The sequence below is a fragment of the Belonocnema kinseyi genome, chromosome 9 (genome assembly GCF_010883055.1).
Source record: "Belonocnema kinseyi isolate 2016_QV_RU_SX_M_011 chromosome 9, B_treatae_v1, whole genome shotgun sequence".
NCBI classification, from domain to species: Eukaryota; Metazoa; Arthropoda; class Insecta; order Hymenoptera; family Cynipidae; genus Belonocnema; species Belonocnema kinseyi.
The window spans coordinates 115,236,151-115,251,871 of record NC_046665.1 but is presented as its reverse complement, the minus strand read 5'-3'; the positions used below and the strand labels follow the sequence as shown (position 1 = coordinate 115,251,871).

Genomic DNA, 15,721 nt, shown 5'->3' with positions numbered 1-15,721 from the left:
AAGATAAATTTTCAACTATAACTATGAACATCTGACTGAAATAGTTAAAGTCTAAGTAAAACATAAATTTTTTAACAAAAAATAAAAAGATTATGCAACAAAATAGTTCAATTTTAAAACGAAAAGATTAATAACTAAAAAAAAAAAATTTTGAATGCATGCATTTTTGAACAAATAGTTTTTAACTACAAAAAATAAATGAATTTTCAATCAAATAATTTACTTTTTTTAAATAGTTCAGTTTTAATGCAAAAAGGTGAATTTTCAAGCAATATTTATAATTCTATACCAAAAAAGGAAATTTGAACAAAATTTCAGAAATTACAATTAAAAAATTTGTTTTTTAACTAAAAATAAAATGTTTGAAACAATTAATTGTTGATTAACAAAACAAAAATAAATTTTCCAAAATATAGTTCAATTTTTAACGAAAGAAATAATTTTAATTTGAAGCCAGTTTTATTTTTAACTAAAATCATGAATTTTTACGAAACTATCAATTTTGAGGCAAAAGTGGAATAGGTCAATTTTTATTTAATAAAATCAGTTTTAAACAAAAAATTCCTCAAATTTTCAACAAAATAGTTGAAACGTGTACCAATTTAGTGTCTCTTGTGCTCGATTTAAAAGTTAAGAATCTGGTTTCTGTGTAATATCATTTATAAATTAGTATTCTTGAGGTTTTAGAGCGTTAAAAAAAATATCGAAGAACACGACCTTGAAGTTTTCTACAGATATGGATTTGAAACTTGTGTAACTAATAAAAAAAATTATAATAATAATAGTCGTATAAAAAATAAAAACACCCCTAGATTCGTCTCCGGAAAATCTCGATGCCGTTTTTTTTGTTTAAACAATTTTTTAAACAATTAAGTTACTTTATATAGTTCTGAAATTTTTATAAACAAAGTGATTGTCGGATTGAAAAATGACCCAGACCAATGGATTCCGCTCGAAAATATCTTGATGCGGTTTTTTTGAAACCATTTTGTAAACAATTGCGGCATTCGTTGTTAAGCGTACATTTGCTAATTGCATGTGCATATGGATTTGAACCGTGTGTAATGAATTTAAAAGAAACTAATAGTTTGAAAAAATTAAAAAAACAACCCAGGATTCGTCTCTATGAAATCTCGATGCGGTTTTTCTTTTGTTTTTTCGTTTAAATAATTTTTTTCTTATAAAAAAGCATTTTAAAGAATGATTAAAAAACCGTTTTGAGATATTTTCGAAATGCAATGGTTTTGTTTATGACGCAGTCCAAACATTATTGTGTTTATAATAATTGTAGAACTATAATAAGTAATGTAATTAAAAATAAAATGTAAAAAAAAACAGCATCGAGATTTTTCGGAGACAAATCTAGAGGTGGTTTTACTTTTTGATACGACTATTATTTTTTTTATTAATTACACAAATTTCAAATCCATATCCACAGGCAATCAGAAAATGAACGCTAAACAACAAATGCAGTAATTAAAAAAAAAGGTTTAAGAAAAACAAATAAACATTCATTTCTAAATCCGAAAATTATTTTGTTTATAACAATTGCAGAACTATAATAAGTAATTTAATTGTTTAAAAAATTATTTAAACAAAAAAACAGCACCGAGATTTTTTGGAGAAAATCGGGATCAACGGCCCAAGCTGTAGCATCTAGAACACCTAGTCAGCACGTATGTAAAATAATGTTCAAGGGGCATTACGTAAAGTGTGTGTTATGGAAAGATTGAATATAATTATTAAAAGACAACCAATTGTTATACAACTTTTTCACATTGTGTATCGGCTAAGACAAAGTGTGTCACTTATATTCTCACGCTCTGGGAAGTCAAACCGTTTTAACTACAAGGATGACATTCAACGGAACAATATATGCTAATATAGTGTAATTTCTTCGAGGACATGACGTTTTGCAGAAGTTCTCATGGTCTTCTAAAATGTTGGTCCCTTTTTACTTGAAAATTCAAATTAATAAATTAAATGTATTGCTTCTATATCATGCTAGATCCCGTGTGGACATAACCCCATTTGGCCCTATTACAAGTCGGGCACTAATCGGGGGCTAGTCGGGTTATTAATTTGGACAATGTACCCAGTCGGGGACTAATCGGGGACTAGTTGGGCTTTTTGTCGTCAAAATTTCAGTCGGGGCTTGGTCGGTGGTTGGTCAAGGGCTAGTCGGGCCTTTTTGTTCACTAATGATTTTTTTATTCTAAAACACTAAAAAAATTTTTAACAATAATTTTACACCGTTTTTTGTAGAAAAGATTTATTAATGTTAAATTAATCTTAAATTTGACTCTAAATTTGTAATGATGCTTATTTTTAAATCGATCTGAAAGGGTTGCCATATGTAAATAAAGTCTAATCCTTCAGGTAGTTGAAATTCGAAAGAGAATTTTTTTTTGATTAATCAGCGAAGAGCAGTATACCAGTAGTAAATTATTAAGCACGGTACAGTTCAGATTTCGCTACCACCTTCATTTGAGTCTTGCGGTTCTGGACTGGTAGCTTTAAAGAAAATCCGCAAGGGCGCGACGTGCCGCCTCTCGCGCAACAGAAATGGCGCGTCGAGTGTTTAAGACAGCAGTCCTCTCGTAACGAAACGTAATTACCTGGAGCAGAGACTACCGTGACCAACATGGCGGTTCCTTCAGAGCGAAGCTCTTCCATTGATGCGCTCCAGCTGAAGTTTTTTTTTTAATATTTCACAAATTTTCCGGAATTTTAGTCACATAAATTTTGCATTTTTAAGCGTAGGATATGTTCCCTATTAAATCTTGGATAAATTTGAGCAATTTTAATATTTCAAAAAAGTTTATGGAGATTTCCGTAAATAATAAGTATTTTGACAAACTTTTAGGGAATGTTCTACAAATTTTGGGGAGTTTGGTTAATATTCCACGCGGATGTATTATCATATGACCCCTACTAGTACCCGATCAGGCCCCGACTTGGATAAGTCAGGGCACCTGATTAGCCCCCGACTAATCTACCGTGACGCTACTCGTCGGGGGCTAGTCAGATGACCCGACTAGCCCCCGTCTTTAAGTGTAGTTGAATTTCGGGAACCAGACTAGTTCTTCATTTGAATTTCTACACGGGATGCTTGACGCTGCACACAGAAAGACGATTTAGAGAAAAGCTGATACATTTTTTTGATTGAATCATAAACTTTGCAATAAAGAAACTTTTGATGTTTTCAATTTAAAAAAAAAGATTATGTGGCCCAAAAAAACACTTCGTGCGACTAAACAAAGAATTCAATTAGTTTAACAAAATACAATGCTGTTCGAACAAAAAATTTTGTTATGGAAACGGACATTTGGTGGAATCATGAAGAAAATTTATTGCAAAAATGCCATAGATTTTAATTTATTGTATTTATAAAAAATTTTTCTCACTGTATCAAATCTATTACCGCAGTTTAAGTGTTTACACATTTTAAAAATATCCGCGCTTTTTCATGGTCACATTTTGGCCAATTAGAACGCAGCATAAAACAATGCCAGCGCCCTCAGTTGTTCGTGGTTAGAGTTCTTAGACGGATATATTTTAGAGTTTTTAAATATACGAGAATTTAAGTTCAGGTTATATAACCGCGAATATGACAGAGTTTAGGAGAATTTAAAAGCATTTAAGAGAATTTAAGAATTTATGATTTTAAACAATATTTTTATTGGTCAGGTTCTATCAGCGGTTGAAAATTAATTATTTTCTAGCTCAGACATATTCAGGAATTACAGTGTTTTATATACAAATTAAAAATTTTCAAATGTAGTAATTTATTTCAATAAAAAAAGGAAGTTTTTTGTATACTTTAAAAGATAACTCTTCAACAAAATACTGGAATTTTCAACAAAATAATTTAATTCCAAACATAATAGTTGAATATTCAACATAAAAAGACAAATTTCCAACGAAAGAGTGTCATAGTTATTATTTTAATCAAAAAAGAATGAAATTTATACAACAAAAGAAAAGAATTTTGAAACCAAAAAGACGAATTTCCAACAAACAAAGATTTTTCACTCAAAAAATAAAGAAAAGTTTGTCTAAATTATTGAACCTTCAAACCAGAAAACAAATTATCTTTACAAAAATTCAATTTTCAAACAAAAAATAGAACTGTTCAACGAAAAATTAATTTTCTACGAAACTGATACATTTTTACGAAAAAAAGGAAATTTCAAACTAAAAAAGATTTTTTTAACAAAAAAAGAACGCGAATTTTTAACTAAAAAATATAAATCTTAAAAAATGGAAAAGTTCCATTTTCTGTTAAAAAATGAATTAAAAAAAAGATGTATTTTCCACTAAACAGTTAAATTTTCAACCAGACATCAAGCTTCAATAAAAAAATTTCACAATCTAGTTTAACTTTGGCCCAAGTAGTTGAATTTTCAATTAAAAAATATTAATTTATAACAAGATAATGAAATTTTTAACTAACGAGATAACCTTTCGAGTTAAAATATAAATCTAACCAAAAAAGTGATTTCTTAACAAAGCGATTCAACTAAATGCTTTAAATAAATTAGTTGAATTATCAAGAAAAGAAGAAACATTTTTGACCAAAAAGTTGCATTTTCATAAAAAAAATGAAATTTCTTCTATAACAGATGAAGTTTTAAATCAAAAAGATAAATTTTCGAAAAAATAGTTGAATTTTTTCTTGTTTTCACGATCAAACTATGAATTTTTAACAAGAAATAATTTGCTACCAAAAAAATTTAATTTTCAATTCAAAAAGACGAATTCTTAACGGAAAAGCATGACTATTTAACAAAATTGTGGAATTCTCTAGCAAATAGTTGCATTTTTATAAAAAAATATGAAATTGATCTTAAAGCCGAAGAGTTTTTTATTACAAAAAAGTTGAGTTTTCATCCAAAAAAGATTCTAGTTAACTCAGTAACATCAAAAATTGAATTTTACTAACAAAAAAATAAGTTTCTATAAAAAAAACAATGAATTCTCATTCCAAAAAGACGAATTTTTTCAACCAAAAAGGATGAATTTTTAATAAAATAGTTAAATTCCCTTTTTTTATCCAAGAAATATCGATTTTTTACTAAAACAGATGAATTTGTAATGAAAAATTCTTTTTATAAGTGGAACTTTCATCCAGAAAATATTTTAGTTCATTTTTCAACACCAAAATATAAATTTTAAACAAAAAGTAAATTTTCAAATGTAATTGTTCAGTTTTCACGAAAATAGTATAGTAGCTTAATCTCTAACAAAACATTTGCATTTTTATGCAAAAAAAAAGATTTAATTTCTGCTAAAGCAGGTGAACTTTAAAATAAAAAAGGGAAACTTTTAAAAATGGAGTTGAGTTTTCAACCGAAAAATTAACGAAAAAATACGATTTTCTATCAATTAAAATAATTTCTGAAATTCTCGTAAATTCCCAGAGAATTTATTTCTCGGTTATATTCTCGGTAATATTCTCATTCTCGTTACCGTTCTCAAAGTAATATAACCGTCTCAGAACTCAAACTTTCAGGCCACACGAAATTGTATATTTGGTATGCTTAACATTTTAGCGGGAAATAAATAATAATATAATAAAATAAATAAATAATATAATAAAATACAATTTTTAGCAATATAATTGTCTAGATCAATGTTTCATGTATAAAATATCAAAATTTGCATTTAAAAACTGGAGCAAAATGATTTAAATTCACAAATTTGAATAATTTGAAATAAATATAAATTTGAATATTTTTCGAATCTATAAGTTATAAAAAGTATTAATAATGAAAAATAGGTTAAATAAATGCTTTCGTTAAATTTTACTAAGTCGATTGAGAGGAATAGGATTTGCACTTTTTCTGTTTCCGTTGGGGGATTTTTAGACGGAGGAAAAATCGCGTATTCAAAGGAATATAAATTCTTAATTTTTCGGAATTCAATGCTTGTTACCAGGATGTTTATTATAGGTTTCTGGGGTCGCTGAATCCGAATCCGAGATCCACAAAAACTCAGCTAGTCAGGGTTTCGACCTAACTTTCAAAATACCTTTTAATATAAACTTACAAGGGCTTCTGGAAAAAATTTGAATTTGTGGAATGCTTACCAAGAAGAAATGAATAAGATAAATTAATTGTATACGTCTACAATATACTTGACAAGTTTCTTTGAAAATCAAAACCCTGATGTGCTGGAGTTGTTTAGACTACGGATTCGGATTCAGCGACCGCAAAAAACATATGGTAAACATAGTCTGACCCCCGGAGTTGACAAAAAAAGATCTATGAGGTTTTTTGAGGTTATGTCGAAACCCTGTCTCGCTTGGATTTATTGGACCTCTGATTCAGCAAGTCCAAAAACATATATTAAACCGGTTCTGAGCCCCGGACTCGAATATAGATTTTTATGACCTTTTTTGAGGTTATGTCAGAAGCCTGACGTGCTGGGGTTTTTGGACCTCGGAATCGGATTCAGTGACCCTAAAAACATATAGTAAAAATGATCCGACTTCCAGACCCGGGAAAGTATTTTCTTTTGTGCGGGTGTGTAATCAAATACTTGTATAAAAAAATTATTTTCAATGTTTAAAGTTTCTAAGACTAATTTTTGAATAGTCGGCAATTTTTCAATTAAAAAATTTTAATGCTTCAGAAACTTTATTTTTTTGATTTTTCAGTCGTTTCAATTTATGTATGTATTATTATTATTATTATTATTATTATTATTTTGTAAATTATATATAGTATGTTTTAAATCTTACTTCTTTCACTTGCTTCATCTTCCGAATCTCCGGAATTGCTGGATCTTTTGGTGAGAGCAGGGGATGTCAATTTGGACACTTCCGGTACAGATAATGTCTGTATTGCACTGCTACATAGTGCAATAAGTGCAGAAAGTGTAAAAATCTGAAACGAGAACATTATTTTGGATAAATAGAACAAGGATTTTTTAACAAAATAGATCTTTTTTCAACGAAATAGGTGGTCTTTGGAATAATAAAATTAATTTCTAACAAAGCAGTTAAACAAAACAATTAAATTTTCAATCAAAAAGTTTAATTTCGTACCAAAAAAGATGAATTTCGAATAAAATACATTAATTTCAAGCTAAATTGTTAAATTTTTAACTAAAAAAAATCAATTTTCCACAAATAATGAAATCGTTAAATTTGCAGTTAAAAACAACAATTATGACCAAAAAAGAATTAATTTTAAAAATAATGATGGTTACATTTTCAGCAAAAGAAATGGATTTACTAATTAAATTAATTCCTAAAAAAGTAGTTTAACTGACAATCAAGTACTTAAATATTCAATCTAGAATATTATTTAATCAAACAATATAAATTGAAAACCGAAAGGTTATTTTTTAACCAAATTGTTAAGTTTTTAATTATAAACGGTACATTTTCAACCAATCGTGAAATATTTTATTTTGGAATTAAAAAAATTGATCTTCAACCAAAAAAGAACGAAATTTCTGCAAATAGTTGAATTTCTAACTAATAATATGAGAATTGACCAAATTAATTTTTTTTAAACACTACATAGTGGAATTTTGAACAAAAGATATGGTTCTTAAAAAAATTAAATGAATTTATAACAAAGTAATTTAACTTTCAATTAAGAAGTTGAATTTCTAATAATTATATTAATTTTCTGCAATATGTTTTCACAAAAATATACATATATTTTAAACGAAATAGTGGAATTTTCAACTTGAAACTATCATTTTACAATTGTTAATGGAATATTTAAATTTTAAGTTGAAAGAATTAACTAAAAAAAGCCAGTTTTCAACAAAATGTTTCAATTTTTAAACAAATATGTGGACCTTTGAATAATAAAATTAATTTATAACAATGTCTTTTAACTTTGAACTTAAGAATTAAATTTTCAATCAAAAAGATCAATTTTCTACCAAAAAATATAAAGTTTCAACTAAAAGGTTCATATTCAACAAAATTGTTGTAGTTTTAACTAAAAGCGATCAGTTTTCCTTTAATCGTAGAATAGTTGAATTTCCAGTTTAAAAAATTATTTTAAAAAATAGTCAACTTTTAACCAAAAAAGATGAAGTCTCAAAGAAAACTTTATTAGTTCAATTTTCAACTAAAAGCGATTAATTTTCGACGATAAATAGAAAATTTAAATTATCTCTTAACAACATTTATTTTCAATTAAAAAAAATCCAACAAAATGATCAAATCAACCTAAGAAGATTTTTCAAAAAAGTATTTAGACTTTCAACCAAGTGGTTGAATTTTCAATCCAGAATATTAATTTTCTATAAAAAATACAAATTTATAACTAAATAAATAAATTTTTAAAAAAGTTTTTGAATTTTTAACTAATCATGCAATAGTTAAATTTTGAGTTAAAAAATTTATTTTTAACGAACAAAAATGAATTTTGAACAAAATAGTAGAATCATTCCACAATATTACTCAAGTATGTGGTGAATTTTCAACCAAAAAAGACAAATTCGCAATAACAAATGTAATAGTCAATATTTTAACTAAAAAATGTTTGAGTTGTAAATAAAAAAATTGAATTCCTCCAAAACAGACGAATTTTAAACAAAATAGTTGAATTTTTATCCAAAACAAATTAATTTTCAAGCAGAGTTGAATTTTCAACCAAACAGTTAAATTTTAAACAAAAAACGATCAATTTGCAATCTAAAATAGATTTGTTAAATTTTCAGTTTAAGAAATTTATCTCCAAGATAATAAAACTAATTTCAAATAAAATAGATACATTTTTAAACAAATAGCTGAATTTTAAAGAAAAAATATCAAGGTTTAGTTTAAAAAATTTATTAAAAAAAACGAATTTCCAACAAATAGTACATTTTTTAAACAGAGATGGACCTCCAAATAATAGAATGAATTCATATAAAAGTAGTTCAACTTTTAACCGAATTCTTGAATTTTTTACTAGAAGCTATCAATTTTCGATCAATAAAAGAATGTTAAAATATTTAATTACAAAAATTAACTTTCCACTAAAAAATAAAAATTTTTCAAAGAAATCGTTCAATCTTCGACCAATGAAATTAACGTTTAACAAAATAGTTCAAATTTGAACCAAGTATGTGGTGGAATTTTTAACAAAATAAATCAATTTTTATACCATAAAGACTGACCTTTAATTAAATATTTCAGTTTTCAAATAAAACAGAGTTTTCAGTCAAAAAAGAAAATAAGTTTTCAATAAATTATAATTTGAAGGGAAAAATAATTTATAATATAAAATAAAAAATTCAAATGTTTCACAGTTTTGGGAAAGATTAAAAATTAAATTTCTAAATATCTTTGTAATTGATTCGAATAAGTTCTATTTCTTTTAAATCTTTCAAAATAAAAAAAATTTCCTTGAAAATATTCCAGATTTATCGTGACCTTTTTTTAGAAATATTTAAAAATGTTTTGATGTATTTCTTAAATTTCTTTACAAATTAATTTTAAAAAAACAGTAATATAAAATTCATATCAGAATTTTCAGAAAACATTTTATTTTTCTTAAACCTTTCTGTTAAAAAGATTTGAAGTTTTTTTTTAATCTCGAAAAATTAACATTTTTTAAATAGTTTTAAGTTCATGTTTTTTTAGCTTTTCAAAATGGAAAATTTGATAGTTAAATTTTTAGCTAAAATCTATCATTTTTCAACCAGAAATAGATTAATTAAATTTTTATTGCAAAACAGTTGAAGAAAAGGGAAAGCTTCTTGAAAGCTTCTTAAAATATTTTAATTCTTGTTTATATTTTCCAACTGTAAAATATTATAAAAAATAATAAAATAATAATAATAAATTTAATAGAAAATTTAGATCAATCGAGAATTCACGTGTTCGTTTCGTTCGTTCCGCAACACTGCTCCGCTGATAAATCTCCTTAGCAATCAGCCCATGTAAAGAGCTTTGCAGAGTCGTAATTATTAAATTATAGAATATTTAATTATTCCTTTATATTTTTAACTATTAATTGTTTATGTTAATTAATACTTAATGATAAATGACTTGAAAATAAGAAAAGCTGAGTGAAAGATTAGGTAATTGCGTGCATTGTTATGCGTCATCAGTGTCAACAAAGGATGTGTATCAACATAAAAAAATCCGTCACAAGAGTTGTGCAGGTTGTGCAACTACCGACACGCAACGGAAATCGCACTTCGATATTTTCTCGAGACCGCACGCGACGACAGGCGATGAAGGCTGTCTCTTATTTAACCATTGGGTGTGTCCACTCTCGATTTCATTGATCATAACAACCTATTATCTACAAGTTTTTTTCTCTTCATTAGAAAAATTTCGACATTAACGAAAATTAATACCTGATTCCCTTTATTATATTACATCTTTCATTTAGGGTAAACCTCCCTACAGTGGATAATCATTAATTAATAGCACAAATAAAAGAAAAATAATTTATTTTTAATATGTTTTATTAACATGTATAATGTATCGACTATTAATTTAATTGAATCAATTATTATTAGTAGTAGTAGTGGAGGCTTCTAATGTGTCCCCTAAGGGTGTACATTTTTCTTACACCTTCTCTATTCCTTTACACAACCTCCACACACTTACTTGGTGGTGGAAGGGGGACCTGCAGTTTAAGGTGGGTTCCGAACCACCAAGAATCAATTATTATTATATATTAGTATTTTTAATTAATTATTATCCACAGTAGAATGTCTTATCCAATGTAGGGAGGTTTCCCTTATTCCTATTTTCCAAGCAATCCTATCCTAAACATTATATATTTAAAAAAAATATTTAGTTCGCTAAAAAAAATAACTTAATAAAAATTCAGAGGACTTTTTCCGGATAAAGTTATGTTTAATAAAATATATATAATATAAAATTAAAGTCTGAATAAAATTTTAATTTCTTTGCATGGATTTTTTATTTTTGTTTAAAGATAGCGTAAATATACACCAGAAATTATCTATAGAGGATAAAATAAGCTTTCAAATGAGCTCTCATCGAACCTTCTACGACTAATAGTTTATGAAATATGAATTTGTTAATTAAGGTTGAGTATTCATTCATTAAGCGACGCATGTAATCAATTTTTGTTGTTATAAAAAATAATTTATCCATTTTCTCTTTAAGGATCTTCAAATAGGAAGCACTGCTGAATAACCAAGGATTTTTTTGCAATAAAAATTTCAAATTCGAAAGGGGGGGGGGTGTATTTTTTGGTTTCAATAATGATATTTAATAAAGGAAAACTTTTAGTGAGATCTTTTTTGATGGATTAGCCAAGGGATAGTGCTTCCTCATAAAAAATGCTTGATCGATTCCAGATTTTTTTTTTATTTTTTGACAAAAAATGGTTAAAAAAAAATTTTTTTTGACACTGAACTTATCCGAAAGATTTTAAAAAATCAGGTACAACTATGTACGGAAGGAGCTGTCGATCATTTGTTCAGTAATTTACTACCTGCAATAGATTCGTTCCATATAATATTCTTTAAATAATATCTTATTAAAAAATAACATTAGCGTATTTGTTATTATTTTTAAAAAAATTTTAATGTTAAATTCGTCAAAAATAAGGTTTGGTATATCAATTGCAAAATGAGACCAAGAACAATAAAATATTTCCATTGGTGTCAGAGTTAGGACTTAATTCAAACTTTTCAATTATTAATAAATTTATTCAATAATAATGTTTTTTTTTATTTAAAATTTTGCTCAAATAAAAAAAATTGACATCCTCTGGAGTACATGGATGTGCTTCATTTTTATTTCAGATTTTTTGTCAAAAAATTAAAAAAATTAAAAAATGCTATCAATTCTTGTTAAAGGAAAGTCCATGATAACATTTTTAAATATTTTAGTTTTTCAATTTGAGAATAAAATAATTGTTAATTTCGAAAAACAATTTTATTTTTCAAACTTATTTCTTTATTTATTTTTAAGGTAATATAAGTATAGTTTTTCTAAAATTCATGCGAAAATTTAAAAAGATTTTGAAGAAAAAAATAGGAATTTTAAAAAGTTTCAACAAAATAACAACATTTTCTTAAGATTCCTGCAAAATATAAATTATTTACAAAAAGTTAATTTTCAAAAATATAAAATAATTTTTTTAAATGTTTAAAAATCAAAGAAAAATTAATTTAATTTCCAAAGTAATTCAATTTGAAAGTTTACAAAAGGAATTTCGAAAAATTCGAATAATTTTTAAAGATATTTAGAAATTTTGGAAAAAACACAAAAATAATTTGAAATTATTTCCAAAAATTGTAAACAATATATATATATATATTTTTTTTTTGTGAAGATTTTAAAATAAAATTTTGAAGCATTTAAAGATTTTGAAAGTTTCTCAGAATTTAATTAATACAATATTAATTAATTAATTAAAATAATAATGTTTAGATAAATAATTAATTTTAACAAGTTATTTAAACAAAATTGAAAGCATTTAAAAAAATTCCAACATTGTCAAAAAAGAATTTAGAAGGTTTAAGGTTAATTTGTTTATTTTTTCAACAATTTAAAAAGTTTTAGGTATACTTTCGTTTAATTAAAAAGATATTAAGAATTTAGGAAGTATTATAGATATTAAAGATATTTGAAAACTTTGAAATATTTTCTGAAATTAATCAAATTTTTTTCAATTTTTTTTCAAATCTTGTTCGTTCTTGAAAATTCAACTATTTTGTTGAATATTCTTAGGTTAGTTTAATCGATTTTTATTTTAAATAAAAATATTTTTGATTGATTATTCATTTTTTGAGATATTCAACTATTCGTTTGACAACTAATTTTGTTGTCAAATCATAAAAAATCCGAACTAGAAAATTCCCGAATTTAATAATCAGATTTCTTATTTATAAAATTAATTAAGTTAGTAGAATTGAAATTATATTATATTGAAAATTTTTGTATTCATAAAAAAGCAATTTTAATTAATTATATGCTGGAATTTTTTAATTCAGGTATTTTCTGATTTGTCAATTTTCTGTTGCATGTATTTCGAAATATATTTTTTACACAATTATTGTTATTTTGAATTCAAATAATAATTTTAAGAAACTTAAAATTTTTTAAAAATATTTTCTTTGAAAAAATATTTGATTTTTGTATTTTAAATAACTAAATAATATTGATTGATAAACAATTTTTTTAATTGTTTAAATTCGAGAAGGGAGGGCTGAAAAATCTTGACAAATAAAATTACCGTCAATACAAAATTCCTGCACTGGAAAATTCCCGGTCAATAAAATTTCCAAATGAACAACTTCCCGAATAATAAAATTCCGGGATTGGAAAATTATATAATATAATAAAGTTCGTGCATTGGAAAATGCCTTAACAGTTTATAATATTATCGAATAATAAAATTCCCGAATAATGAAATTTCGGAATAATAAAATTGCCGAATACTGAAATTCCCGAACAGTTTATAATATTATCGAATTGTAAAATTCCCGAATAATACAATTCCTGAATAATAGGATTCCCAGATAATAAAATTCTCAAATAATAAAATTCCTCAATAATGAAATTACCGAATAATAAAATTACCGAACAATGAAATTTTCGAATAATAAAATTCCCGAACAGGTTATAATATTATCGAATTGGAAAATTCGCAAATAATAAAATTCCTGAATAATAAAATTCCCGAAAAATAAAATTCGCAAATAATAAAATTCATGAATAATAAGATTCCCTGATAATAAAATTCTCGAACAATAAATTTCCCGAATAATGAAATTACCAAATAATAAAATATCCAAATAATGAAATTTCCAAATAATAAAATTCCCGAATAATGAAATTCCTGATTAATAATATTCCCGAAAAATAAAATTCTCAAATAATAAAATTTCCGAATAATGAAATTTCTGAATAAGAAAATTCCCTAATGATGAAATTTCCGCATTGGAAAGTGCCCGAACAGTTTATATTATTATCGATTGGAAAATTTGTGAATAACAATATTCCCGAAAAATAAAATTCGCAAATAATGAATTTCATGAATAAGAAGATTCCCTGATAATAAAATTCTCGAATAATAAATTTCCCTAATAATGAAATTGCCAAATAATAAAATATCCGAATAATGAAATTCCCGAATAATAAAATGTCAAATTATAAAATATCTGAACTGGAAAATTTATAAATGATGAAGTTCCTAAATTTAAACATTAAAAATAATTAATTTGATAAAAATACAATTATTATATATTTTTTTCAAATAATTTTTTTTTATGTGCAAACTTTTAAAAATTATTTTTCAAATTTAGAATAAAAATAATTGGAAAAAATAAATTTTTTCGAATGAAAAATTTTGCCTGAAAACTATTTTCTTAATTGTCTAAATTCGGGAATTTTTTAGTTCGGATATTTTATAATTTGGCAATTTTCTGTCTGGAATGTTATTGTTCGGCTATTTTCAAATTCGCTAATATTATAAACTGTCGCAAATTTTATTATTCCGAATTTTTTTAATTCAGTTGTATCATGGGCGCTTTAATAATTTTTAGATTTTTATTTTTATCTGTTTAAAGCGATTATAACTGACCTTTTCCTTTCATTTCTAAAATATCCAGATTACTATTTCAATAAAATATTTATCTAAATATTTAAAAATATTTTAAATAAATTTCGAGAGAAGTTTAATATTACTTACATGAAAGTGTATTCTCATGGCTGCGATTAACGTAAACTTTCGATGAAAATTCAAATAATTAATTAATTATTTATTTGTTTATAAAAATATCATACACTAGAAGCACGTGTTCACTCGTGAGGTATAGGTGATATTATAGAAACCCATTCGTAATTTTTCCCATATATATGTTACGTGTCCCCACCTTCGATATTCGGCGTTTGAGCCTAGTCTCTTTTATAGCCGCTACCAAGGTCGTACAAGAAGTCAACTTTCTGCACCTCAGCGGAACTGCACTTTTACAAAAATTCTCTCTTTATTTAAAAAAAAAATATATATTTTTTAAAAATTGAACTTGAACATATTGCGTCCTCTTAGTACCATTTTTTGTTCACAAAAAATCGTTATGTTTTTTTAATTGAAATTTTATTGTATAAAAAGAATTTTAAATAAAATTTTAATTATTTTTATAAAAGTTTTATTAATTAAATTAAATTTAACTATTTGAATTTGATTCGAATTTTCTCTAAGGCTCCATTTGCCCCGTTTTCTGAACATACTTGTCACATAAATTTATTAAATTGTTTGATTTTTATATCAAAAATTTATTTTTTAAGTTTAATTCCTCCTCTAATCCTCTCGCCAATTTAAATTCACACCCAGAATTTTTATTCTAATATATGCAACGATTTTATTAAAATTTCAAGATTTTATAAACTCGTTGAAAGCGATTATAAAACCTTTTTTGGTTCGAAATTCCTTTTTTTTGTTTATTACTCATTATTTTAGTTAAAGAATATTCTTTTTTTTGTTAAAATTTTTTTAAAATATTTTTTTAACTGAAAATTTAATTTAAATTATCTTTTTTGCTAGAAACTTAAGCTTTTTGGGTTAAAATTAATTTCATTGGCTTGAAAATTTGTGGTTTTTTAAAATAAAAAATTAATTTTTGAACTGAAAATCTCACCATTTCATAATTAGTTAAACACTAATCTTCCCTTGTTGTAAATTAAACTATTTGTTTAAAAATTTTTGTATTATGTTTATAATTTTATTTTGTGTGGTGGAATATTACCCTTCTTTATATTTGGCTAAAAATT

At 25.1% G+C, this 15,721-nt stretch overlaps 1 protein-coding gene across 2 annotated transcripts in view; it reads right to left on the bottom strand.

The window, feature by feature from the left end:
- LOC117179889 (glycine-rich cell wall structural protein 2-like) overlaps nt 1-14,802 on the bottom strand; it is a 43,206-nt gene extending 28,404 nt beyond the window's left edge. For both annotated transcript variants that reach the window (XM_033372078.1, XM_033372079.1), the window contains exons 1-2: nt 14,643-14,802; nt 6,746-6,890 (exon numbers count right to left, since the gene is read on the bottom strand). In XM_033372078.1, the coding sequence (XP_033227969.1) occupies nt 6,746-6,890; nt 14,643-14,660 (163 nt within the window). In that variant the 5' untranslated portion in view covers nt 14,661-14,802. The remainder of the gene's footprint in view (nt 1-6,745; nt 6,891-14,642) is intronic.
- Nucleotides 14,803-15,721: the final 919 nt, after the last annotated feature.